We start from the raw sequence: 24,759 nt of genomic DNA, 5'->3' as shown, positions 1-24,759 counted from the left end.
CACGGCATTAAACAAACCCGGTCCTCTGTTCCAAAACTCATGTCAGCGCTTTCTGAGTTTGCCGCAGTCGATTGGTGAGACGCGACCACTCGAACATGTCACAGATGAGGAATGAACCCAATTTCACTTATTTGGTCTGTAAATGATGTATTCACTTCAAGTAATTAATCTTTGTTCATCTATGTATGCCGGGAGCACTTTATGGCAGGCAGAACTTCGTTTAGTCACGAGACTAGACTCGAGTGTTTCCCAACTGCTGTACCACGGCGGGTTAGCGTCTCATGAGAGGCCATTAGATGTGCGATGGGAAATCGTCCAATTTCACTTAATCGAGGCAACGTCATGAATATTTCAGCATACACGAGGAGATGTTTGTTTTTGCTACGGCGTGAGATGGGGTTTTTTTTTTCGAATGTAGATTATGTCCAGTGTAGTGGTATTAGGTGTTACCGTGGTTCCCAAGCAACCCCCCCCCTCCCCCCATTCAACAGTTTTCATCAAAGCATTCATTGGGAAGCTTTACACGTCTTGATGACTCGCCTTGTGGACAAGTCCTCCTTAGCTGTCGGTACTGATTTCCAGACTTGACGCTTAAGCTAACGCAGGCTACGGGCGTACTGACAATCAAGCCGAATCTGAGCATTTTGCCTTTCTTGCCATCGAAGTCGGCTGAAGGTGCAAGTCGCGAGCGTCTCTGAAAGATTTAGGGAAGGTGACTTGTGATTGGCCGTGCATACACAGTATGTTTCTGTACACTACGCTGGAGCAGTCAGCACGCAAATGGCGATTATTATTATTTTTTTTTTAATTCCGTGTGGCCCAAGTGTAAAGGTGATACTGTTTTGCATTTCAGCCTCGGGATGAAATCTTCACCGGAAAACCAAATATCCCCGACTCTTTGCGAGCCGTGTGCAAATTTTAAGCACTGGGGCCATCGTCTCCTCATTGGAAACAGCACATTTCTACGAAATCGCATCACGACACATCAGTTTGCTGCAAACAATTTGCCCCCGGCAAAATGTCGTGCAGCACTTTCATCCCCTCTGATCCTCATTTTTAGTCATCTGGCTGCGCTCCACACTGCGAGAGTCTGCTGACCGCATCGCACGAGCGCTGCGGGGGTAGCCCTTGTAGGAGATGGGGATTCAATCTTTATAAGGAAGGGGAACGTTACGAGTCCCCTGGTAATTAAAAGTGCTCGCTGAGAGCAGTCAAACAATCACCGGGCCTGCTATTAGGGATCATATGGCTACTTCAGGCGTTGGGGAAGGCGGGTGTCTATAAACTTGATGGACATATTTGGAATTCCCAGCCTTGCGGGCGCTCAGCATCTCGTTAGGCATGCCAGGCATGAAGAAGGAGCACGCCGGACACGCTAACGCGATGTGGGCTCAAGGCATCAGTCAACGTCCGGACTGAGCTAATGCCTCAGAAGCCGGCAATGGAGCTCCTCCGCAAGGGAAGTAATAACGGCTCCTGGGGGAGATGCTTAGAAAAACACACAAGGAAGCCGTAATACTTTGGGTGTTAAGCACAGAGCTCTCTGGCTAGCGCTATGGTAACACCGGTGTTTCGCAACCTTTGAGTCAAAGCGCACATTTTAGAAAAATATCACGTCTACCCACCAAATAATAATTCCAAAGAGAGAGACCAGCAACGGAAAAGGCTCGAAAAAGTCCTCTGAGGCTCCGCTTAGTTCTTGGTACCTCTAACAGCGTCTGGTCGACAGAGTTGAGGCACCGGGTAGGTACGTTGAGGCACCGGGTAGGTACGTAGCGGCGTAGGAGCTCAGAGAGTTATGATGAGGTGAGCTTTCAAAACAAATAATAGGATCTTAAAAAGAATGAGCATCTGTCAAGAGGCGAGCAGCAGTATTCTGGACCAACTGGAAATACTTAATGGAGGATTGGCTGACTCCAAACTAAAGTGCATTCCAGTAATCCAGCCAAGATGTGATGAAGGCATGAATGACTGTTTCAAAGTGCTCTTGAGAAAGGAGAAGCCCGACTTTAGCCAGCTGTCTGAGATGAAAATCGCAGTTCAGTTGAAGACCCAAGTTCAAGACTGTTGGCTTCAGATAAAGAGCCTGTACAGGACAAAAAGTCCGGAGGATGGGATGTACAAGGACCACTGGGACCAAACACCATCACTTCTGTTTTCTTTTCATTGAAATTCAAGAAATTCAGTGCATCTGGTGAGGAAACTCTATTTTTGGATAACTGAAACATCCATCCATTCGCCCATTTTCAACACCGCTCATCCTGAATAGGGTCACGCAGGGCTGGAGACTATCCCAGCTGACTGTGGGCAAAAGGTGGACGACACCCTGATCTGGCCGCCAATCAGTCACAGTGCACAACAATTACATTTTTTTTCTTGGTATTCGAGAAACTCCCACTGCTTTCTTTGCCCCTTTATATTTTGCACCGTGAATGAAGGCCCACGTAGGGAAGCACAATCAATCACAAAATCCATCTCACTTTGTTCTCACCCACGCAGACGAGACGCAGCCAAGATGAGGAAACGTGTCACATTCTTCGTCTGATCTCAGCGAGTGTTTTTCTCTCCGCACTGAAGGAGGCGGAGGAGGAGATTGGAGGGCTTGAACAAAGACGTCGAATTGATCCAAAGTCAGCCGACAGCATGTGAAGAAGGGTGCAGCACGGCCTAGGCAAATAAAGATGGCTTCTGAAGTAGCATTTGGTCTTGATTGACACGTGTTTGTGTTTTTTGAAGAATTTTTGTGGCGGAAAAATAACGGGTTTTTTTTCTCCCACTGCATTTCAATTATACTGGCGAATATTTTTAAAAAATTATGTTGACTTAGATTTGTTTGCTAATTCAAACGTTCATTGGCATGGTGTTTCCAAAATTGCAGTCATTTTTCCCGCTTCTGCTGCTTACCCTCCAGATAAGCAAAATTCCACTGATCAGCTTCAGGAGCACAGCTGTAGCAAGAAGAGCTGATGATGGTTGTGTGCCAACTTGTTTGCAGTGAGGTGAGAGGTGCGTGCGGCTCCCAATAGGTCAGTACTATCACTATCTGCAAGCGGAAAGCTAGCAGTCAAAAATTAAGAGGATTTTGTGCTGGCTTTTCTCTTAACCTTGTAACTACGGGCAGAAGTTCGATTTCATTTTATTTTATTTATTTTATTATTTCGTTTTTGGGGGGGGTGTTAGGTTTCAAATATTTCAACTATTCTATCTTACTGTTTTATTTACACCCAGATACATTTATTTAATTCAGAAAACGTTTGTTAGTATGTTAGCGGAGACACAAGTTAGCCGAGGAACGTCCGTGTTTTTCCTCCCAGGAAGTGAGGCCAATTGTGGCTGCAGCTGGCACTCCTTCGGCCGCCTGTTCTTCATACGTTCTGTTCTTTTGCTAAGCCGTGTGTTGTTTTTATTTGGTTAAAGAACACTAATCACTTCTGTGGAGTCACTACATGTGGAAGTCATTTTTTTTTAGCAGATGAAGATTGAATGCGCTGTTCCATGACATGCAACCCCTCCCCTTTCCTTCCCTCACCATTGTTCTCTTCCCACGTTCCATTCAGCAGACATTTCTTCATTACTATCAAACTCATTCACACACGTTTTGTTTTTCTCTTTCACGCCACTGGCACACGTACAAGCACACAAAACAAAATAGTTGCACCAAAGCACGCAGCAGTCAAGAGAATTAGGCTACAAGTTAAAATGGGATTGGATATGTGACATGTAAATGGTAACATTTTAGGAACAAACCCACGAGGATTGGCTTCTGTCTTGGATTTAGTCATTTCTGTTGCCCATGATGGTGCAACATTTGCCCTCCTTCAAAGAAAATGACGAGCATCCCCCACCGGGTGAAGCTAATTTCCTCAGAAGTTCAGCCACGACCGTGCTTGATTTACAGGCTTTTGCCACACCGTGTGAAAGATGAAAAGCCATATCAAAACATCATCAATCACGCGTTTGCTTTGCCCTTGCTGTGTTGTGTCGTGCTGTGAACAGATGATAGGTTCTCGGAAAGTGTAGCCTCGGAATCAGGTGGGTGTCAGAGGAAGAGGCAAGCGCTGGAGTTTGTTTATTTCTCTATTCCTCCTATGGAAAGTACGACTAGAAGGTAGCTCTCTTGATGTGTTGCTTATAATTTAACAACACATTTCGTGGAAGGGGGAAGCAAAAACAATCAGGGGTCCCTCAGGGCTCTATTTTAGGAACATTATGTTTAGCCATTAAGCGCATGTTTACATATGCTGACAAGTGAGGGAAACCATACAACCTGTTTTCAAATAACATATTCTTCTACTGAGTTCCAAACTCCGCCCACATACTTGATGCAATGCATATTAATCACCGTCAGCGTTTGTGCTTATCTGATAAAAATGTTTGGTTTTTGTTGAAGCTACTTGCTGATTTTTTTGTCATCCATTTATTTGACTTAAACTTCTCAATTGAGTTACAGGACTGAAAGTAACAGGAGTGAGTTTTTAAATCATAGAATTAGCTACTCCGTTGCATTAGCATGTTGCTACAAAGCAAGATACAGAGATTCAACAACAACAAAAATCTATCTTGAAAATGAATAAGAAAAAGTAATTCAAGTAACAGGATGCTGCCATGATTTTAAATGGATGGATGGCTCATGTTTGGCCTTTGTAAAAAGTTGAAGTGTTTGTTTGTTGGCAGGAAGCCAACTTTCTGCACCCTGTTCCCCGCTTTTGTTGCCATAACTAAATACATTTGTCAACATTTTCCAATAACACAGGTCCACCTCTGGTTTGTTTGTTTTTGCAACATATAATTTTATCCCAGAGGAAATAATGGAAAGAGTACGATGGAGTCGACCACGCTGGCATGATTTGATTCTTTTTTTTTTTTTTTTACACAATAAGTTGTAATTTAATAAGAAATAAATTGTTTGAGAGAGCCAATTTCAGTGGTGGAAATTTAACAAGTTTGATCTTTTTGAGATTATGGTTGGAAGCAATGAGATATTTTTACAAGTACTTATTTTAGAGGAACAGTTTGTTGCCCGCTTCAGAACCAAAAGTTGAAATACATCCGTAAAATATGTTCAGTAATTAATTTAAATGGAAAAATAATCATTTCTCATTTAAAATTGAGTTATCACCACATTTATTTCATTAAATGATTCATTACAACTTGTTTTAATATTTTTTATTTGCAAAAAAATATATAAATTAAGAATCAGAAAAAGAAAAAAAAGACCAAAAAAAAAAGGAAAAAGATATCATATGAGCTTCAACATTGTTAATGTTCAAGGGGTGAGATTTTTAGAACACAGCTGGCCATGCATTGCCCATTCTTGATTCCGAGCTCCCCTGAATATTATTACAGTATATATTAATGGATGTTATTATGTTCTTCGACTCGAATTGCTGACTGATAAAACACATACATGTACTGTACTTTGTATCAGAATGATTTGGTGGGTTCTTCTAATATTTCCGTGGAACCAAGCACAGTCGCCAAAGAAATGAGGTCACAGTCGCGCCTGTTGCCTAGAAACAAACACATATTACCTTACCTCCATGGACAATCATTAATCACAACTTCCGAAAATTGTTTCCCTCTTTCTTGATCCCTTTCAAAATAAGACGTGCTAATTTGAGACTCGCCAACTCTCGCTATCTAAGGCCTCTGGGTTTAATCCGCGTCACCTGCTTTGTTCTGGCATCTCACAGCTGTTACCGTCGAGATATGCACATGAGCCAATACATATGAGGCTTATTATACAGTGATTTCATGAAATGACAAGTTCAAAGTGTTAGCTTTGTACGACATGGTGGCATGGGAGGATCACGTCAGCATTTTTCTGCCATCTACTGTTGAGATGTGCAATTACACTTTATTCTATTCTGACCAAAAAACAAAACAAAACAACCCCCCCCCCCCCCCCCCCCCGAGATTCCCCTATTTGACAATGATTGTTGATTCTGAACTGCTCCAGATGAGGTCCGGGAAACAAACCTGTGCTGTTATATTGTGTTTTTGTATAGAATTGATTGTTTCTATAATTGTGACATGATAGTGGTATGAAGAGGTACTTGGGTAAGGACCAGCTACCAAAGTCACATCCCACAAGAGTAGTTTGGAGTCATTAATGAGTCATATTAGGTGTCCAATGAACCTAACATGCAAAAGATTATGCTCACGTAAACATGACCCGTTACCCTAAACTTACCTTCCAAGCCTTGGTATGGTTGCAAGGACTCACCATTGTAGTTTTCCCCATCTGTCATAAGCGCTCCTGGCGCTTGATAGAGAGATCTGTAACATCAAACCTGACCAGCTTGCACATGAATCTCATTATGCACTTTTCGTCGAAGTGAGATGTGAATTCACTGAAATGGAATGTTGACTGAAAAAATATGCAAATTTTATCACTGTTCTCTTTTGTCAATCTTTCCTCTGTGATGATCTGGTAACCAGTCCAGGGTTTAATCATACATCAGCTGGGATAGGCTCCAGCTCTGGATGGATGTTGTTATTATTATTAGTAGTAGTACTAGTAGTAATTATAGTCGTAGTAGTAGTAGTAGTAGTAGTAGTCATACTAGGGACAAGATGGAAGTAGAATAAATATATAAATTAAGATAATCTGGTCAAGGATAGAAGTCTGGACTACTTCCAACTCCTTTTAAACATGAATGTATGGTAAATGGTCATTGTCTATTGTTTTGTTTGTTTTCATGTTCAAAAGTAAGGCTCAAATCAATTTAAAAAAAAAAAGCGTCTGTACAAATAAAGGCCTGCTCCAACAATAGATATCCCTCCCATCTGCAGTAAATAATGGCCCCGACTTATGAGTGGAAGTACAGTAATAAATTATTTTTATTGGATTATTTGAACGTTCAATAAAATGAATAGCAGAGACAATCAAGGGTTCTAATCACAATCCCGGAGAACTTTATTTTTAAACTGTGCATGATCCCCCCCCCCAAGTTTATATGGACAACTATAAACAACTGTGACGGAGTCTCCAGATGCTTGACTTTTCGTGCCCTTTCTACAGGGAGAGCCCTCGATAAAGTGATGGGGATGAAGGTGTCGTGTGCTACAAAAATTGGAAGAGGCAATAGCAAAGACAAACGTGGGTGCCGGTTCGCTCCTGTCGAGCAGCAGACCACTGTAGACCACCCCAGCGTGAACATTCTGATCAGACTATATTTTCAGCACCCATCAGCATCGATATATTTTGGCCCAAAGTGGATAAAAAAAGGGCGGGAAGGTGAGACCATCCAATTTTTGCTCAATATCCTACATAATAATAACAATAATAATAATAATATTTTTGTTCGGTTTTATTAACAATCATATATATATACAGTATATATAAAATATGTGTTTAACACAACGTTACATAGGTTTTATTTATATGCATGACGTGTACGTGCCACGGTGCATTCTGTGTACACGGATGACACCTGCTGGTCAAAATATAAATGACAACTCAGAAAAATCCAGCAGGTCCTCGGTTTGCGAGGTTCTGAACATCCGTTACCAAGGCTACGAACGGCATGCGAGGAAGAATTCATCGTCACGAGGCACACGAAGGCAACCTCAGATTCCGCCATACTTACGGGTTTTCATTTGTTTTATATTATGGCCTCGATGTGTTTTTCATACAAATAATTATCAACTGTGTTTATGACCTCTTACTGCGTTTCCGACTTACGTACAAATTCACGCCGACGACTGTTGCATTGTGTTGACTCTTACGTACACGAAGAACTCACCGGAATTCCAGAGCAACCGATACATTCCACACCAGCACACACACACACACACACACACACGCACACACACACACACACACACACACACACACACACACACACACACACACACACACACACACTTCAGTACGCACAGTAATTAGGTCAGTAGCTAAGGCATGACTTATTAGACGCTCTGCTGTCTGCCTGTTCGGAATTTCCTCATTCAGACATTCCCACAACGAGTGCATGTAAAAATGACAACATCCCTTTGTTTTAATTGCTTATCAAGATAAAAATATCAAATATGAATCTGTTTTGTTTTCCGGATAGAGTTACTTGCTTTTGTTACGCTAAAATGCTCATTCCCGTTTCCGATATACAGCAATGTGTACATTTTGAAAAAATAAAAATAAAAATAAGAGCCATTTACCACATTTACTGTTGTTCATATTTTGTTGTCATTCCCGGTTGCACCTGAGGGCAACGTGAAAGCAGGTTGATTATGATGAGATTTAACAAAAAAGCTGCATCCAACTTCAAGGTCAATAGTGTCACAGGACATTGCATACCTCCACCAAGGAAAACAAGTGGCACATCTGACTTGTGTTTATTTGCTTGTGTCAACACGCAGGATACTTTCTAGGTCCGGACCTAACTAAGTAAGCACTTTAGCCAAATGTTTTTTCAACTATGTCTGCCTGTGACAGTGAAAAGAAGAACAGTGAAATATATTTCCGCTAGATAGCGGAATATACAATTAATTTGTGTAGGCACCAGTCGCCATTCATAGAATACAACGATAGCTTTGTGTTTAACTAAACCGTCGCATATTTTACAATATTTACACTTGTGAGTCAATTGAGTCATTATTTCAGTATATACTTTCTGTTGACATTTTTCTATGGTGGCATGGAGTGATTTTTCTAATGTAAAATGTGACATGACGCAATAAAGGGAATGCAGTAGGAATAAGGAAGCAGTATGTAATCTATTCTAGAAAGTCTCTGCAAGTGAAAAAATAAACACAATTGAGATGTGAAGCATATTTTTCTGATGTTTTATTGTCCTGGAGTATGAGCACGGAATTCTTTTTAAATAAAAATTTCGATTTATTTATTTGCACCTTGCCCCGCGAGACGCCGATCAATATTCACCTTCGACCCCCTCAAGCATTTTTTGAAAACAGCGCGTGCGAGCAGCGGGTTGGTCACGTGACCTGGCACTCGCCTGTGCGTGGGCTTGTATGAATACGTGAGCGCGCGCGCGCTGGCGGGTGTGCGAGCACGTACGTCGTGTATTTCCGGGTTCGGTGAAAAGAGCCCACACTCCGTGAGCGTGTTATCCGTGTTGCGACATCTCTCCCCGTCCCTACACCAACGGACACGCTCACGACGACACTCGCCGCGACCCTCGGCGCGGCGGACTCACGCTGCCGGGCCGCCATGCTCACTCGAGTGAAATCGGCAGTGGCCACCTTCATGGGGGGCGTGATCACCTCCCGCGGCGGCAGCGACCGCGACCCCTCCGGCGCTTCTGAGGTGGCTCCGAAATTCCCGTACGGCAGACCGGAGTTCCTGGCACTGTCGCCGGATGAGGTGGAGTGCTCGGCGGATCACTCGGCGAGGCCCATCGTCATCGTGAAGGAGAGCAAGCGGCTTCCCTGGTCCACCGGCTATGCGGAGTGAGTAAGCTGTTTGCTCCATCTTTTCGCCTTCCCCCTGCATCCTTTTTTTGGGGGTGAACGCTGAAGAGCATTCTACTCCTTCCGCATGACTCACCTGACTCAAATATCCAAATATTCACAACATTTGGGGAACTATTGTCAGAATTCCCAACTCAGTTTTCCCACACATCCCATTCAAGTGAATTCAATGTTCAGCATAAAACTTTCTCATCGGTCACATTTCTACTTAACGTTGTTCAATTTGAAGAGTCGGTATTCAAGATTCAAAGCGTCTTGGGGACTATTTTTTCCACATTGCTCAAATTCCCGCAGTTTTCACGATCCCACATTTTCCAAGCTAAAATTCAGAAATTAATACAGACGTTTTACATATTTACAGCCTCCTTCCAGATTTGGCGATCTGTTCAAACGTCTCCAATTCCAAACTGTTCAGCTCAATCAGGACATTTTGGGAACTGATTTTCACTCCCGCCACTTTCCAAGTTTTGACATTATTTCCATTTGAAGACATTTTACAGATTTACCCCCGTTCGCATTTTTCGACCTACTCAAACCATTTGAACTTGAAACCATGAAGCTCATTCACAATATAATGTCCACAAAGCTACAGCCATACAGCACTTCTCAAATTTCCACATTTACAAACCAAATGAGAGATTTTACATATTTACCACCTACCACAATTCTTGCCTCATCCAAACCATTCAGCTTGGGCTCTTCAGCGTTCACACGCCCTATTTACGGAAATCCCATTGTCGTAGCTATTACAATATTCTTATTTATCAATTCATACAACTGTGTTCTGAGATGGTTTCATTTCATGTCAACTCCACAACATTAAGATAGAATGGATCATCCTTCAATTAGATACTGGACAACTGCGGTCCAATACAAGACTCGCATCAGAAATAATGAAGTGCAAAAATGCTGTCAGCCAAAATTTGGCCTTCTCTTTCTTTCCACCTCTTATATTGTATCTTATTACCTACCGTATGTACCTAATATTGTGGCTGGTGAGTATTGTGTCATATGCTCAACAGTGAATGTGACCTCGAAAGTTATGTAATCCTCCATTTAGTCCGTGAGGCCAGCCATCAGATCCAGAGGAGCGGGTTAGGAATGTTTGCTCATTGAATGTTTACTTTGTCACTTGCTCTCAAAAAAAAAAAAAAAAAAGGCATCTGCTGCACTCCCGGTGTCATTTCTTGTTGCGCAAATGTTGTGGCCTGTGTTGTGGTTACAATCACTCCTGCAGATAAGTAAGAACGATGTGCACAATCTGCAACAGTCTGAAGAAGTGGCCCTTATCTCTTCACACAAGCACCAAAAGCATCGTCCGGTCCTGTCCGGTTCGGTTCTGTTATGAGTGAAAGACTGAGGTCACCGTAATGAGTCCTTGAGGCAATCCTTGCACGCTCGACGACACGGCAAATCAATCAATTCACAAAGAGAGGCTCGCCTTTGTGCAGTCCCCCCCACCCCCCACCCACACACCCCCTTGAGAGCAAGTCTTCTCTTCGTGCTGGTGGTAGGGACTATTTCCTGACGCGGCACACTTTCACAAGTGCATAAAGTTGCCCATTTTTGCAGCGATGGGAGATTAGTTGCCTTTTCCACGTGTGGATGGATGGGTGGGTGTCCTTGTTGCTTTTACTTTCACAGACGTTACCATGTTAAGAGTTCCTAAGAGTAGTCGCCATTTTGAATGTGAATGTCCCCCCCATTCACACACACACACACACACACACACACACACATACAATCTCATTATTTGTGAAATGTACTCAAAAGATTCCTCACTTGCAGGTACGCCATTTTTAGGCTGGCAGTATACCAAGTGACCCAAGTTAAGAATGTTTCAAATTTTTTGCTGTCTTTTTTTTCACGTGTGTCTAGTTTTATTGGACTTAACTGCAGCATTTGATACAGTGGATCACAGTATTCTGCTGACTCGTTTGCAGCACTTGGTGGGCATTGGCGGCAGTGCTCTTCAGTGGTTTAGGTCCTATTTAGCTGACAGAACCTTCTGTGTCAGCCTTGGCTGCTCTGAGTCACGCACTGCTCCCCTGTCATGTGGTGTTCCACAGGGCTCAATTCTGGGGCCTCTGCTGTTCTCGCTGTATCTGCTCCCATTGGGTTCCATCTTAAGGAAACATGGTATTCCCTTCCACTGCTATGTAGATGACTGCCAGATCTATGTCCCACTGAGCAAGAAAGACGCCTTCTCATTAAGGCCACTCCTATCCTGTCTGGAAGAAATCAAAACCTGGATGGCACAAACTTTCTTTAGATTCAATGAAAAGAAGACAGAGGTGATATTGTAATCTTTGGCATTCGACTCAGCATGACTTAGATTTGTTCTTGGTTTTACTGTTTGGTGCTTTCTACCGCCTTTATTACCGATTTGTCTTACTGTTTATTGTGCATGTTAAATTGCTCCATGTACAGCACTTTGTATGCAGCGATGGCTGTTTGAAAGTGCTCTATAAATACTGTTGACTTGACTTGACTTTTTTTTCTTTCTTCCTGAATTCATCACTTTCAACTTCATTCTTGTAACAGGTGATCCTTTGCTCACTCGCTTTTGTTTTGTTTTCATTGTTGCTTCATACTCGATTGAAATTCATTCTAATGACGTTGACTGTATTCACAAAAACAAACAGCGTTGCTTTTTGGAGTGCAAGGGCGGGTACTTCTCATTCCAACCACTGATTATCCGAAATAGATTCTCATCCCATCCATCCATTCATCTATTTTCCGATTATCCACACAAGGGTTGCGACAAAGATAATAAAATAACTTCTTGGTCGGTGAGCTAATTGGTTTAATGAACCTCACCCACTTGTGCGCCGTGTGATGCGGGTGTCATTTGAGCTCACGACAAGTGCTCGGCATCCTCGACCCAAGCTGGCATCCATGTGAGGATTCATTCAACATGCGATTTGTTTGCATCTCATGTGCGACATAAATCCGCCACTGCTGAGTCATGTTGGGGATTTGTCAACAGCTGGCGGACCGACATGGCTTGTGCTCGTGAACGCTCACTGGCAGCACAGAAAACCTGAAGGCTTATCATGTGATGGGATCTGTATCTACCCCGGTCAAGGATGACGCCTCGTACTGATGTCCAAAAACGTTTACTCGTGGAACACCGTGAAAACTAAAACATATTTCACACAACAATCAAAATTAAATATCTTGAACAGGACATTAAATAAACACAAAATGACATACCGTGTGCACCTTGGTAAACCGAAAGTAGATCAAATTACAGTAAATCACATAGACCACACGGTATCGTAGTTCTGTCTCTCTCTTTCTCTCTCTCTCTCTCTCAAGTTGTCTTCTCGATCTTTCTCTCATTCCTCGCTATCCACGGCACGTGACCCGGAAGTGATTCTTATCAAAACATTCCAAATAACCTATTCAGAGGATTCAAAGAAAAAACATATCTGAAAGTTCACATAGAAATACAAAATACTTTGCAAAACAACAAGCCTAAAATAAATTATATTTTCGTTGTCATGGCAACCAACAACTCAGTCTTGGCGCCAGTTACAGGATCCATTAAGGATCTTATTGTTAGCTTCCAGCTCCACAGCCCAAACACATTTTTTTTTAATGGAAGCCCGACAATACATGATCGGTCGCCGAATTTTCAACGCAAGCCGTAACTGAGGCCCAGATGATTAACGTATCGTGAGTAACAAGCAGGCAGCAAACCTGAGATTGCAACAGCTGACGTTACGCTCTCAACTACCTTGTTACCCGCCAGGCCGTGCTCTACCTTTTAAAAGCCAGCCAGCCATTATCCGAAGCGCTTATCCTCACGAGGGTCCAAACATACATTAAGTTCACGGTTATTATCGTGTGGAACGCAAGAATGGTGACCCCAAGTGGACAACGGTTATAATCGCACTTCACGTAGCAACAGGTTAGCCAGTCGACCTCACACTGCAGAGCTTGTGGGTTCGATTCTGGATGCGTCCTTCCTGTGTGGAGTTTGCATGTTCTCCCGGGGCCTGCGTGGGTTTTCTCCGGGTACTCCGGTTTCCTCCCACATTCCAAAAACATGCGTGGCAGGCCGATTGAAGACTCGAAATTGTCCCACGGTGTGAGTGTGAGCGCGGATGGTTGTTCGTCTGTGTGTGCCCTGCGATTGGCTGGCAACCGGTTCAGGGTGTCCCCTGCCGACCGCCCGAGGACAGTTGGGATCGGCTCCAGCACCCCCCCCCCCCCCCGCGACCCTTGTGAGGATAAGCGCATCGGAAAATGAATGAATGAATGATAACGCAACATCCATTTCTATTATTTCGTACGCAAATTGGAATTCCGAATGAGTCGGAAGTGGGCGATTAAGTAAATAGCAAAAATGAGGAGAAACGTGGGCTGAGCCGACCATCTGGCAGACTAGTAAATAATCTGGACTAGATGTGAGGACGGCATACAGCATCAGTTGGCAGAATCACAGTTTTTATTTATTTTTTGGGTCAAGTGTGTGTATAAAGATTAGACACAAATGCTCCAAATATTTCAACGCAAGGCTGACCTTTGTGTGGAGTAGTAAAAGAAGATCGAAAGGTTGACAAAAGGTGTGGGAGCACATTTAAGCATTAAGCATCCGGCCGTACTCTGCTGGTGGCTTTTTTTTTTTTTTGCATGCCTGCTTAAACAAGTAAGCAAATAGGTCGCGCCGGTCCCAGCTGAGACGGGACGAGCGATTCCGCTTCACGAGGGAGGATTTTTTTTCTCCGCGGGGTGAGAGCGATGCCTGCTACACTTAGCGAGATCTCTCTGAATGGATCAGTGAGTACGAGACATCTTTGATTGAAAGTGACATCTTTCATGCTCTGGTGCCCTTTCACAAACTTTTTTTTTTTTTGTTTTTTTATTTTCATTCGAGGGAGAAGCCTAGCAATCATCCATTCATCGTTTTTTTTTTTCCGAGAGCGCTTGTCCTCATTAGAATATTGTGGGTGAGCTAAAGAATATCCCATGGGCCTTTTCCACTGCGCTTGTGCAAAGTGCTAGTTCCGGGCCAGTGCCCAGGTTAGTTCTTTCTTTTTCCACCACTGAAATTGGCTCTAGTTCTCGCTGCGGTGCTTGAAACTGGGCCCAATTATTTGTTGGGCCAGACTCTGGCACCAACTACATCAATTTCGCACGGGGGAAAATAATGCCTCGCCTGTGATTTGGAGTATCTCATGTCATCGTCAAAGCCACTGACGGGGTAATTTGGGCCACGTCATTGTCCCGAATGTGAAAGGAGGTAAGCGAATACGACAGCACTGGGTGTCGGAGGCCGCGGTGGCCGGAGGGCAGATGCGAACACGAAAACCCTCCTGCCCACACTTTTCCGACTTTGAAAAGAGTGGAAAGTTCAAGTGTCACTCGAATAGTGAATTTGTTTGTGTGTCTGCGCGGGGAGAAGCTTGCCGTCACACTCTTTAACACAAGTGGCTTTGTCGAGCTTTCAACAGTCATAAGGACTTCACGTGATCAGAAGGTGCATGATGTCTGAATGAAGGCAGATCTTATCAATAGCCTCTGCGGAGGACTGCATGTGATCGCTACATGTGGGTCATTTGATATGCTCGAAATCATTTTTCCATTTTTTTCTTTTTTTTTTTTAAATATGTCTTAAAAGTGTCATCTGCCTACACATGTGCTGTTTGTCTTTCCAGGACGATCAATGCAGGAAAGAGCACTTTAAATGAGGATCAGGCCTGCTGCGAGGTGCTGGCGGTCAAGCGAAGACCGCCAGGAAGCTCCGCCACGTCCAACTGGGGCCCCGCCGCCCGAAGGAGGTCATCCCTGCCCAACGGCGAGGGACTGGGCCTCAGGGAAAGCCTGGTATGTGCCAACCATCACGTTTCTTTTCATCCTTGCATTCGGTTCAGTTTCCATCCAGGTAGCCCCCCAAGGAGCGCGGGACGAGCCCGCCGGGCTGCTCTAAAAATAGCTCGCCAGTGAGAGGACATTGTGATTTTCTGGAAACGTGATAAGTTGTTGTTTTTTTTCTTCTCGAAACCCGTACTGTGCCCCCCTCCCTTATAGGAGCATAGTTTGGGACTTGTTTGTTTTCCTCACCCCCTTCATTATTTTTCTCCTATTCATCTAAGAAAATAAGGGCGCCATCTGGCAAACCATCGGGTTTGCCAGTCCACCTCTGTTGGTCATTGTTGTGGTGTTTTTTGTCTCTTGGATGGGTTGTAAAATGTTAACAGTTGGTGACAATAAAAGAAATAACGATGCGGTGCAAATTGGTATTGATCCATTTCCTAATTCTTGGGAGAAATAAATGATCATGATCACAATCATGAATGTCATCAGTAACTCGGGCTTTCATGAAGGAATCTTTTTACAATTAATTTTTCTATCGATCATTCCATCAATTGCTTAGCTAATCACCTCGCCTCTTGTTTCAAGGCACAAATTTGAATCAATGTCTTTTGAGCAAATTATTATGAGGTAAATATTATGTAAGGTTTCGAGATTATATTATCAAGGTATTGGCCTCGCAGCAGAAGAGACCAAAGTATGAACACTAAACAGATAATCAGCCTAACTGATAACAAAGTAGCGCAAGCGTCGAAACAGGCTTGAGACGGTGGATTTTTAGTCGCCCCTTTTTGCTACAGGATGCAACCCCCCCCCCCCCCAAAACATGGTACTTTGAGCCGTTCCTAATATTTTGCTTGTCTCGTTCTCTCAGGAACATGTCTTGAAATTGTTGATATAAAGTTGGCGCGGATCGGCTTGGCAGCGAGTGCAGTTGGCTGTTTGTGTTGTGAAAAATGTAATCCGCTCTTAAGTTTTGCTAACATGCTGCATTAGTTCTACTTTGGGTTTCTGAAGATGCCACACACTTTTTTTTAAATTCTCCCATGCTCAGGAAAACATACATTTTTTTTTAATCTAAAAAAATTAAGAAAATAACTACTGTACTTCAGTCATGATTCCGTTCAAATGTATTGCACCTATGTAAAAAACAAAACAAAAGCATGTTGGAAAAGAAACAGTTAGAGCCAGTGTACCAATGTGCACAGTTGGACCTTTTAATTCTGCGATTCTTTAAAAAAAAACACCGGATGTCTCAATACTTTCGGACAATAGTTTTTTTCCCCCTCCCCAGCATACCTCAGCATTGTTGAATATTTTACCTCATTTGTCACATTGAGAATTGTGATCAGCAGTGCATTGCTACCACCTACTGGACACTGATCTGTACTGCACTTGTATAAAATGAATGAACATAGATTTATAATGTGTTTTTGTGTGCTAGGCCAACTCGGACAACCTCACGTTCCACTACTGGGGGCTGTTTGACGGTCACGCCGGCTGCGGGGCAGCCGTGGTGGCGTCGCGTCTCCTCCACCACCACATCGCGCTGCACCTTCAGGAGGTGATGGACATCCTGTGCGCGCCGCACCTCCAGCCGCCCACCTGCTTGAGCGAGGAGCCCATCCGCTGGCGCCACCAGCACCTCAATCCCGCGTCGAACTCTCGCGCCCTCACCAGGGGTGCTTCCCTACGGGGAGCCGCAGGCGCGCCCGGGTCGCCGAGCGCCCCGCCTACGCGCTACTTCGCAGAGAAGAAAGTGTCGCACGAGAGCCTGGTCGTCGGCGCCATTGAGAACGCTTTCAAAGACATGGTAATTCAACGACCTATTGTCCGGTTTGCATCTTCCCACCTTATCGCCCACCAAATAAAAATTTCAAACAAAGTATTTTTCAACAAATGTGAAAATAATGGAACCATACTTGGGTGATTCTTTTATGTGCCACTAGAGGGTGCCCTCGTACCAGTAGTGACATGGCTTTGGGCCGCACAATAATCGATAATTGGGCAGAGATCTATGGTGAAAAACTGCGAGTAACTGACGCCCCTCGTAAAAATGTTTCAAGTTGCCTGTATTTAGTTTGAACGAGTTGTGTCTGAAATGTATTCCTCTGAGGGTCCTATATATTAAAAATGCAAAGGCTTCATCCATCATTTATTAAATACACAACCACCAATGCCTCAGGCAATTAGATGTTCATACTCTATTGTTATTTTTGTAAAACGGCCCCACCCCCCCTTTCTGTGAGAGACAATAAAGCAAATTAGTTCAGGATTTTTCAGTATCCCAACAGATTAAAAATAGCAATGTCCTGTTGAAAAAGACCGCAACGAATATTGAATTTTTAAAATACAATACAATGGTAAAAACTAATGAACTTAGATGATTCATAATAAGCTAACTGCACATAAATATTTACACATTTAAGATGATATAATAAGCTACTTTTGCGTGGGGGCGAGTGTAGATGAATTGATCAATAAAGTGAATATATCTGCTTTGGGTAGCACATTTCATCAAGTATCTTCTCTTCTTTGACCTCTAGGTGACAGCATTTAACTTATTCACCAAGCCTTTGCTGTTTAAGGAATTCTAATGAATTAACATGTTGCCCCAGTAACTACACTTGTTAAAAGGGTTTTTTTTTTTTCTAATTCGAACACAAAGGAAAAAGTGCAAATAAAATGCATTGTCCAAGCCTGTGCTCGCCCGAGCGGTACCTTAAATTCCTCTTCCGCCTGGGAAACTACTTGTCATTCAAGTGACTCAAGAGCAGCTTGTAAACTATCAATAGATATTAATAGCTTTATTTATTTTTTGTTTTATTGCTGCGTTCATCGTTGTCCCACTCACCAGACACTATTAGATGACAGCCAGACAATTAAGGACGGTGAGACTGACTCGCGTCTGTGAAGTGTATGATTTTTCTACAGCTGGAGTCTTCCTGGTGGAGATGGCGAGAAAAAAGGTGTGGATGTTTATGCAGATGTTTTCATTATTAAAGACTTTGCCTGCGGGATGTGGCTCATGCAGCCAGGATAAATATGTATGGCGGGTTATGGGATTCATAATTCATCCAGGGCGAAGGACACATTTACACATCCTCCCTCCGGCATAAAGAGCACACAGAAGGCAGACCGGCATCCATCATCTCGACTCCTTCGAGAAAGAAAAGAACACATTACTATCTTTGTAGAGGCAGAATTCTGATACATTGCGTCAAGTGTTTCCCAACCTCAATTTGATTTAATTGAGCCAGAGCACAGCACACAACTAAACAAACAAAAAAAAAAATCGGCAAGTACATTTCGATATTCGAACAAATTAGCTTGGTATGAACTCACTAAATCGTCTGATAGATGAAGAAATATAGATTACCGGTATGTGTAAATCTACGACGCGAAATTGGATAATGGCGCGGTAATTGGGAATCGCTGCACTCGATGAGTCAATGAAATGAAACGTCCAGTGGGTGAATGTATGTTGAGTCCAGAAAAATCCCAGAATTTGTGAGCCAACACGGCAACGAGCAAAGAGTATCACTGGGTAAAACCCGTGTTTTTGCTATTTTAATTAATTCATTGATAAATGCTATTCTAACTAATGAACACGTAGCCAGAGTTTCTCTCTCGATTTAATTAGCACCAAATGAATTTAGGCTAATTAACTGGCACTAATAGCCAGTGCCCCATCTGAACTTCCAGCGCTGTCTTGGTGTTTTGATTCTATTTTATTGCTCCTTGGTTAATGGACTCATTGTGGCGCTATAATTATAATTCATAATGGCATCATAGTGTTTTGGCGGGTGGCGCTAGCTGTCTCCTCGCGTACTTTTTGAGAGCACGATCGATAGCTACGTGCTAGGTATGTAGCTAGCGAGCCAACTGGTAAGATAGACGGACAGATCGCTAGCTAACTACTGTTTGTTTTTAGATTGATTTAGAATGATTTACATTTTACTTAGTTGAGTATCTCAATGGCAGTTATGTTAGGTGTAACTATGTCTTTAGTCATGCTAACATGTAAACGCCTAGCATTGTGACATCTAAGGGCGGGAATGCTAAACACATGAATGCTAAAACATTATCAAAAGCACTGAATCGCATTGCTATCAATTTTTTTTTTCTCCTTAGGATGCCCAGATGGAAAAGGAGCGGACCGTATACAACACGTCTGGAGGTTGCACTGCTCTGGTGGTGCTCTACATGCTCGGCAAGCTCTACGTGGGCAACGCGGGTGACAGCAGGTGACGCGAGACAAACTCTCAATATGAATAAATGCATTCAATTTTGTTGTAACAGGATCGTATTTAAAACGCACGAAGACAATCACCAGAGTGCACTGGCTCGGCTGCTGCTGTCACGTAGGCTAACTTGCTTGAATTAGACTCAACTGAACTTGCTTGACTTTTGGCACGGTAGAAACGTGGGACTTGGTTCAAACTTGAAGGTTACCTCAGGACATTCTGTTATGCTAAAATGTTGCTGATAACAGACACGACAATCTGTCGTCCTGTCCCGGCTAGAATGAGTCCATGTCTGCTCTTCCCCTCAGAGCTGTCATCATCCGGGGAGGCGAGGTCATCCCAATGTCAAGAGAGTTCACGCCGGAGTCGGAGAGGCAACGGCTGCAGTTCCTGGTAGGAAGCACACCACCTCATCTCCACAGCACAGCTGTCTCATATTTGCCCTGCTGAACTCCTCTCCTCTCTCTCTCTCCTGTTGACGCTCCGCGTTGTCTCTCTGCACCACATTTTTTATTAGACTATGACATTTTCTTTCTCCCCTTTTCTCACCAAAGGCCTACATGCAGCCGCACTTATTAGGAAATGAGTTTACACATCTGGAGTTCCCGAGGAGAGTGCAGAGGAAGGAGGTTGGGAAGAGGATGCTGTACCGCGACTTCACTATGTCAGGATGGTGGGTTTCATCTGCTCAGTCACTCTTTGGCCGTTGCTTCAACAGAAAGTACAGTTGGATTTTTGTTTTCAATTTTATTTTATTTTTTGTTGTTCAGCGTGCCTACTTATTTATTGTGAAAATCTCAACTTTACTTTATTACCGTAATGCCCTTGTGGGGAAATGAGACAGACAGTTGCGGATGTCGTTTACACTTGCGTGCTGAAGAGTTAAAAACATCAACACAATGAACACACTCACGCTTATTGACTCTTCTGGGGAACAAAAAAAAAAAAAAATTGCTGCTGAGATTCGCTAATCGCGGCTTGGTTTGGTCCCTACCGCTCGGCAAATAGCGAGGGCTTGTCCGTTTTTAGTACCTAGATAATAATTGAAAGGCCCTCTTATCTTTATAAACTGTTCTGCTACGAACTTACCATCGTGCGACTCTTAAGCTTTACCTGTCAGTCAGTCATGCTAATTTCTGCCCCGTTGGTCTTGTGCGCCGACTGTCTGTTTGCTTTCTTAACCCGCGGGGCTGTCTGTCTTTCGCCTCCGTGCCCGTTTGCCTTGAAGTCCGACGCCTACAGGGATGTTTGCTTAGCGGCCTCTCCCCCACCGCCGCCTGTGTTTGCAGTTCTAATAGAACGCGTCTCATTCATCCCGAAAGCGCCTTTTTTCCGTTAACGGAAGTCGCTAGAGGTCGTCCAAAGATATCAAGCCAAACCGGCGGTGAGTCCACAAACGCACTGCAGTGTCACCTTCATTTTTTCCCACCGCTGTGGAAATGATATCCATCACGACTCTTGACCGGTAACTCACTCTTGCCGTTATCACTGTTCTGACAGTGCCGTCAAACTCCCAATCTCCGGAATTGGCGTGCCCGGCCGGGTCAGCTAACTCTGGGGATTTCTTGGAAGGAATCGCTTCATGTTGTCAACTTTTTAGAGTTGTGCAGTCGAGGGTCTTGGATTTGCTTACTGTGAACGGTTGGGATTTAATTGGTGCCTCCAAAAACGCCTTCAGAGCCCCCCCCCCCCCCAAAAAAAAACATCACCACAAACTTCATTCAACTTCTTCATGTCCGTGCCAATCGCATCGATCATCTCCATTTCTGCATCGGTATCGCATTCGCCTCGGGTGGAGGAAAGAATGCTCTCTCTGTGTGGAATGAGCACTGCAGTGATCCTTCGCTATCTAAACTTTATTGTCAAATGTACCGTATGTGTATCGCGCTTCATCGATTGCGGCTTTAGTACGTCGCGTTTTTTTTTTCCTTCTCCAAAGTACTGTATTCAGAAAGAAATGCCGAATGACTCAGCGGTTTTGTACATGACTGTACGCATGATTGGTCCGTCGAGCAGTGAACGCACGAGTGGATTTATCCCGTGAGCTGATTGGCTGCGCATCTTTGCAGCCCCACCCTGCATCTTCCCTTGTGTCTCGTCACGCTTTCGTGTTTGCTCCGTGCGCAACAAAGAGAGAGAGAGAGAGACTCTAATTGAGGCATAACCTCCGATTGATTCAGGCAACTTGCGCTCGCATAACTTTGATGCTGCTCCGAATGAAAATGAACACCGGTGCGGCTTGTGAGGCGGAAAAGGAGGCGAACATTCGTATCACTGAACACGTGAAATTCATACAATCTGGAGTGCAGCCCTGCAGCCGCTCCGAAGACGCTCAATTATTCATCAGTCGGGCGCCCTGTCCAATATTTGCGCACCTCTTCATGAATTCAGCGGTGGGCAACGTGCCCAAATCCCACCTGACATCTTTTCGAAATTCTTCCCAGGGGAGTAGAAGCTATACATTTGTATTGTGCCTCCCCCCCGCCCCCCCCTGACAAAAATGGACTGAAATTTATCGTCATCTGTCAATGTGACAGCCGTTCAAGTGTCCTGTCTGCTATTTTGCAGGGCTTATAAAACCATTGAGGATGACGACCTCAAGTTTCCTCTCATCTACGGCGAAGGGAAAAAGGTAAAGTTGGCATCATATTCGATGATCGGATGCCCCTGAAAGATTATCCCGCTAGGTAATTCATCAAAATTCAACTTGGATTTTGACTTTACACAATTTTAAAAAATTATTATGATCAAAGAAAAACGATTTGCCGATCGCCGCGGTGTGTGTGTGTGCGTGTTCCCGACGTTGTGAAAGTACCCCGAATGCAACATGTTACGTGCGCATCAAGCGTGTGACGCGGTGCGATTCTGCCCTCACTGAATGGCTTTGAGCTCCTTGACACGCCCCAGTTGGAGTTTCCAGAAAAACTAAATAAGCAACAAAAAGAACTACTCGCATTGGAAATGCTTTGTTTTGTTTTAGCCAGTCGATGGCGTTTTGCAAAGTGGCTGTTTGAAAAATACAGCTGGTAATTTAGGACTTTGATTTGTGTTTAGTTTGACGGTAAACTTCAACTTGGCGTGGCAATTAACTGTTCGCCATCTGCCAAACTGCTGATTGTTGGGAAGTCAGTTGAGGTCTCTGCCACGATGTAACACTCTTATATGGCGGCTTGTATCTTGAAAAACGCAAACGGGGGTCACTCGTATCTCAAGGCAACGGTGTTGCGCGACAATGAAATACACTATTTGCTATTTTTTTCATTCCCTTTGTAGGCTCGGGTACTAGCGACCATCGGCGTCACCAGAGGCCTTGGCGACCACAATCTCAAAGTGCACGACTCCAACATCTACATCAAACCTTTTCTCTCTTGCTGTCCAGAGGTACACAACAGTCCAACAGTCTCACCAGGATTTCACTTTTGGGGGGGGATTTTTGTAACCTAAAAGGCCTGAATTGTCAAAATCCTCCTAAAAGTATATAGCCTTCATTTTGCGGGATGCTCATCATATGTTACCGATCTTGGTCATCAGGTCAAAGTTTACCCGTTGTCGCAGTACGAACACGGCGCCGACGACGTCCTGGTCGTGGGAACCGACGGCCTGTGGGACGTCCTTTCCAACCAGGAAATGGCGGAGGCCGTCACCTCCTTCCTGGCCAACTGCGACCTCGACGACCAACATAGGCCAGTGGAGCTTTGTATCACATCTAACCTGGTTTCCTAAATCTAGAGTTCCACCAAATTTTTGTTTTAGCGGGCTAGCTTTAGCAAGTTAGCATGTTAACCTAATTACCAAGCTAACAACTCTGAAAATCAGAATTGAAGCAGTTTAGCATGCTAGCCGTAGCATGCACACAATTCGGATTTGACTTGGACTGTAACAACAAGTCGCTCCCCATTATGACTTCTTTTAAAAGGCAAAAAAAGGTTGCTTGGTTGACCGTGTTTGTGTTGGCGTGACTTCAGGTACACTCTGGCTGCCCAGGACTTGGTCATGCGAGCTCGCGGCGCGCTCAAAGACGGAAGCTGGAGGATCTCCGGGGACAGGCTGGGCTCCGGAGACGACATTTCGGTCTACGTCATCCCCCTCGCGCACTGCGACGCCCTCTACTAGTGAGCGCAAAGCACGTCACGCCACCTCGACTTGTTTTCAAGGCTGCTGGGAACCCTCGTTCAGGAGTTTTGGACTTCATCATCAGAGGTTTTCCACCACACTTTCTGCCAGTGTTTTAATAATTCTTGGACAGCGATTATGAACTGAACAGGTGAAAATGTACGCGTCCTCTCAAACAAGCGAGGTTGTCTCTGGAGTCATAGTTGACCAGATACTTGAAGAGTAGAATCAAGCCAATAGTTTCATTTATTTTGTATTATTGTTACATTTAAAAAATATATGTATAATTTCTTATACAAAACGCACAGCTGTTTGTAGAAGGGATTGTGAATACTGTAACTAAATTTGTTAAAATGTGAACTCATGTTTGGTTTTCCACCACTTTCATTCTCTACTTTGTGCATTTTTCATGTTTTGTAAATAATGCTTGACGATGTCTTTCTATGCCTGTGAATTTTGTACGTCTTGATGTTATTTGTGAGGGGGGAGTTTTGTCCAGTTTCCAAGAATTTCAAACGTTGCTCTTTCTAACCTTGTGACATTTTAATCGTCCGTGAATGAAGCGTCGGAGTAGACTAAGAGGCAAACGGTTTAGCCACTTTCCAGAGCAGGGCAACTTTGAATCTTGATTTAGGCGAACGTGTGGGAGTCCTCTTCTTGAAAGGCGTTTAAAAAAAAAAAAGTCTAAGATACAGAAGAGTCAATTTGAACATAAACTTCGTGATGCACGCCTGCATAATGGATCCTTTTTCTCTCTCTCCCATAGGCAAGCATTCATTTATCAATCCAACATACATGTTTTTGGAATGTTGGAAGAAGTTGAAGTCGCTGGCATAAATCCACAAAGGCGCAGGGAGAACATTCAAAGCTTGCACGGAAGGTCAGACAAAATTCAAATGCAGAGCCTCAGAACGAAGAAGCAGAGGTGCTCGCCTGCTGTGCATTCTACAATAGAATAGGCCGCAGGAGAAAAAGAAGTGCCGTTTCCAAGATTTTGTTGATATTAAATTTTTTTTTTCTTTTGGGGGTAACTGTTAAATCTCTTTATAACAAAACTCGAGGCCCAAGAAGGGCCAAAAATAAAATTTTCTGTCATCATAAGCTCTAGTAGTTGTCTGTATGAACACTTTTAAGTTTTGGGTTT

The 24,759-nt window shown here is 43.7% G+C and overlaps 1 protein-coding gene across 1 annotated transcript; it reads left to right on the top strand.

Annotated features, from left to right (window-relative positions):
* Positions 1-9,010: 9,010 nt before the first annotated feature.
* On the top strand, positions 9,011-24,716 carry ppm1h (protein phosphatase, Mg2+/Mn2+ dependent, 1H). Its single transcript, XM_086109274.1, has 10 exons — positions 9,011-9,411; positions 15,099-15,267; positions 16,700-17,068; positions 19,390-19,502; positions 19,811-19,895; positions 20,057-20,175; positions 22,071-22,134; positions 22,776-22,883; positions 23,034-23,185; positions 23,468-24,716. Exons 1-10 carry the CDS (start codon positions 9,173-9,175, stop codon positions 23,613-23,615), a joined length of 1,566 nt encoding a protein of 521 aa, XP_085965400.1. The 5' UTR covers positions 9,011-9,172; the 3' UTR covers positions 23,616-24,716.
* Positions 24,717-24,759: the final 43 nt, after the last annotated feature.

This window comes from Hippocampus guttulatus, chromosome 4 (genome assembly GCF_054856545.1).
Source record: "Hippocampus guttulatus isolate MCC_2025c chromosome 4, RoL_Hgut_1.0, whole genome shotgun sequence".
NCBI classification, from domain to species: Eukaryota; Metazoa; Chordata; class Actinopteri; order Syngnathiformes; family Syngnathidae; genus Hippocampus; species Hippocampus guttulatus.
The sequence above is the reverse complement of the archived record's forward strand: the minus strand, read 5'-3'. Positions and strand labels throughout refer to the sequence as shown.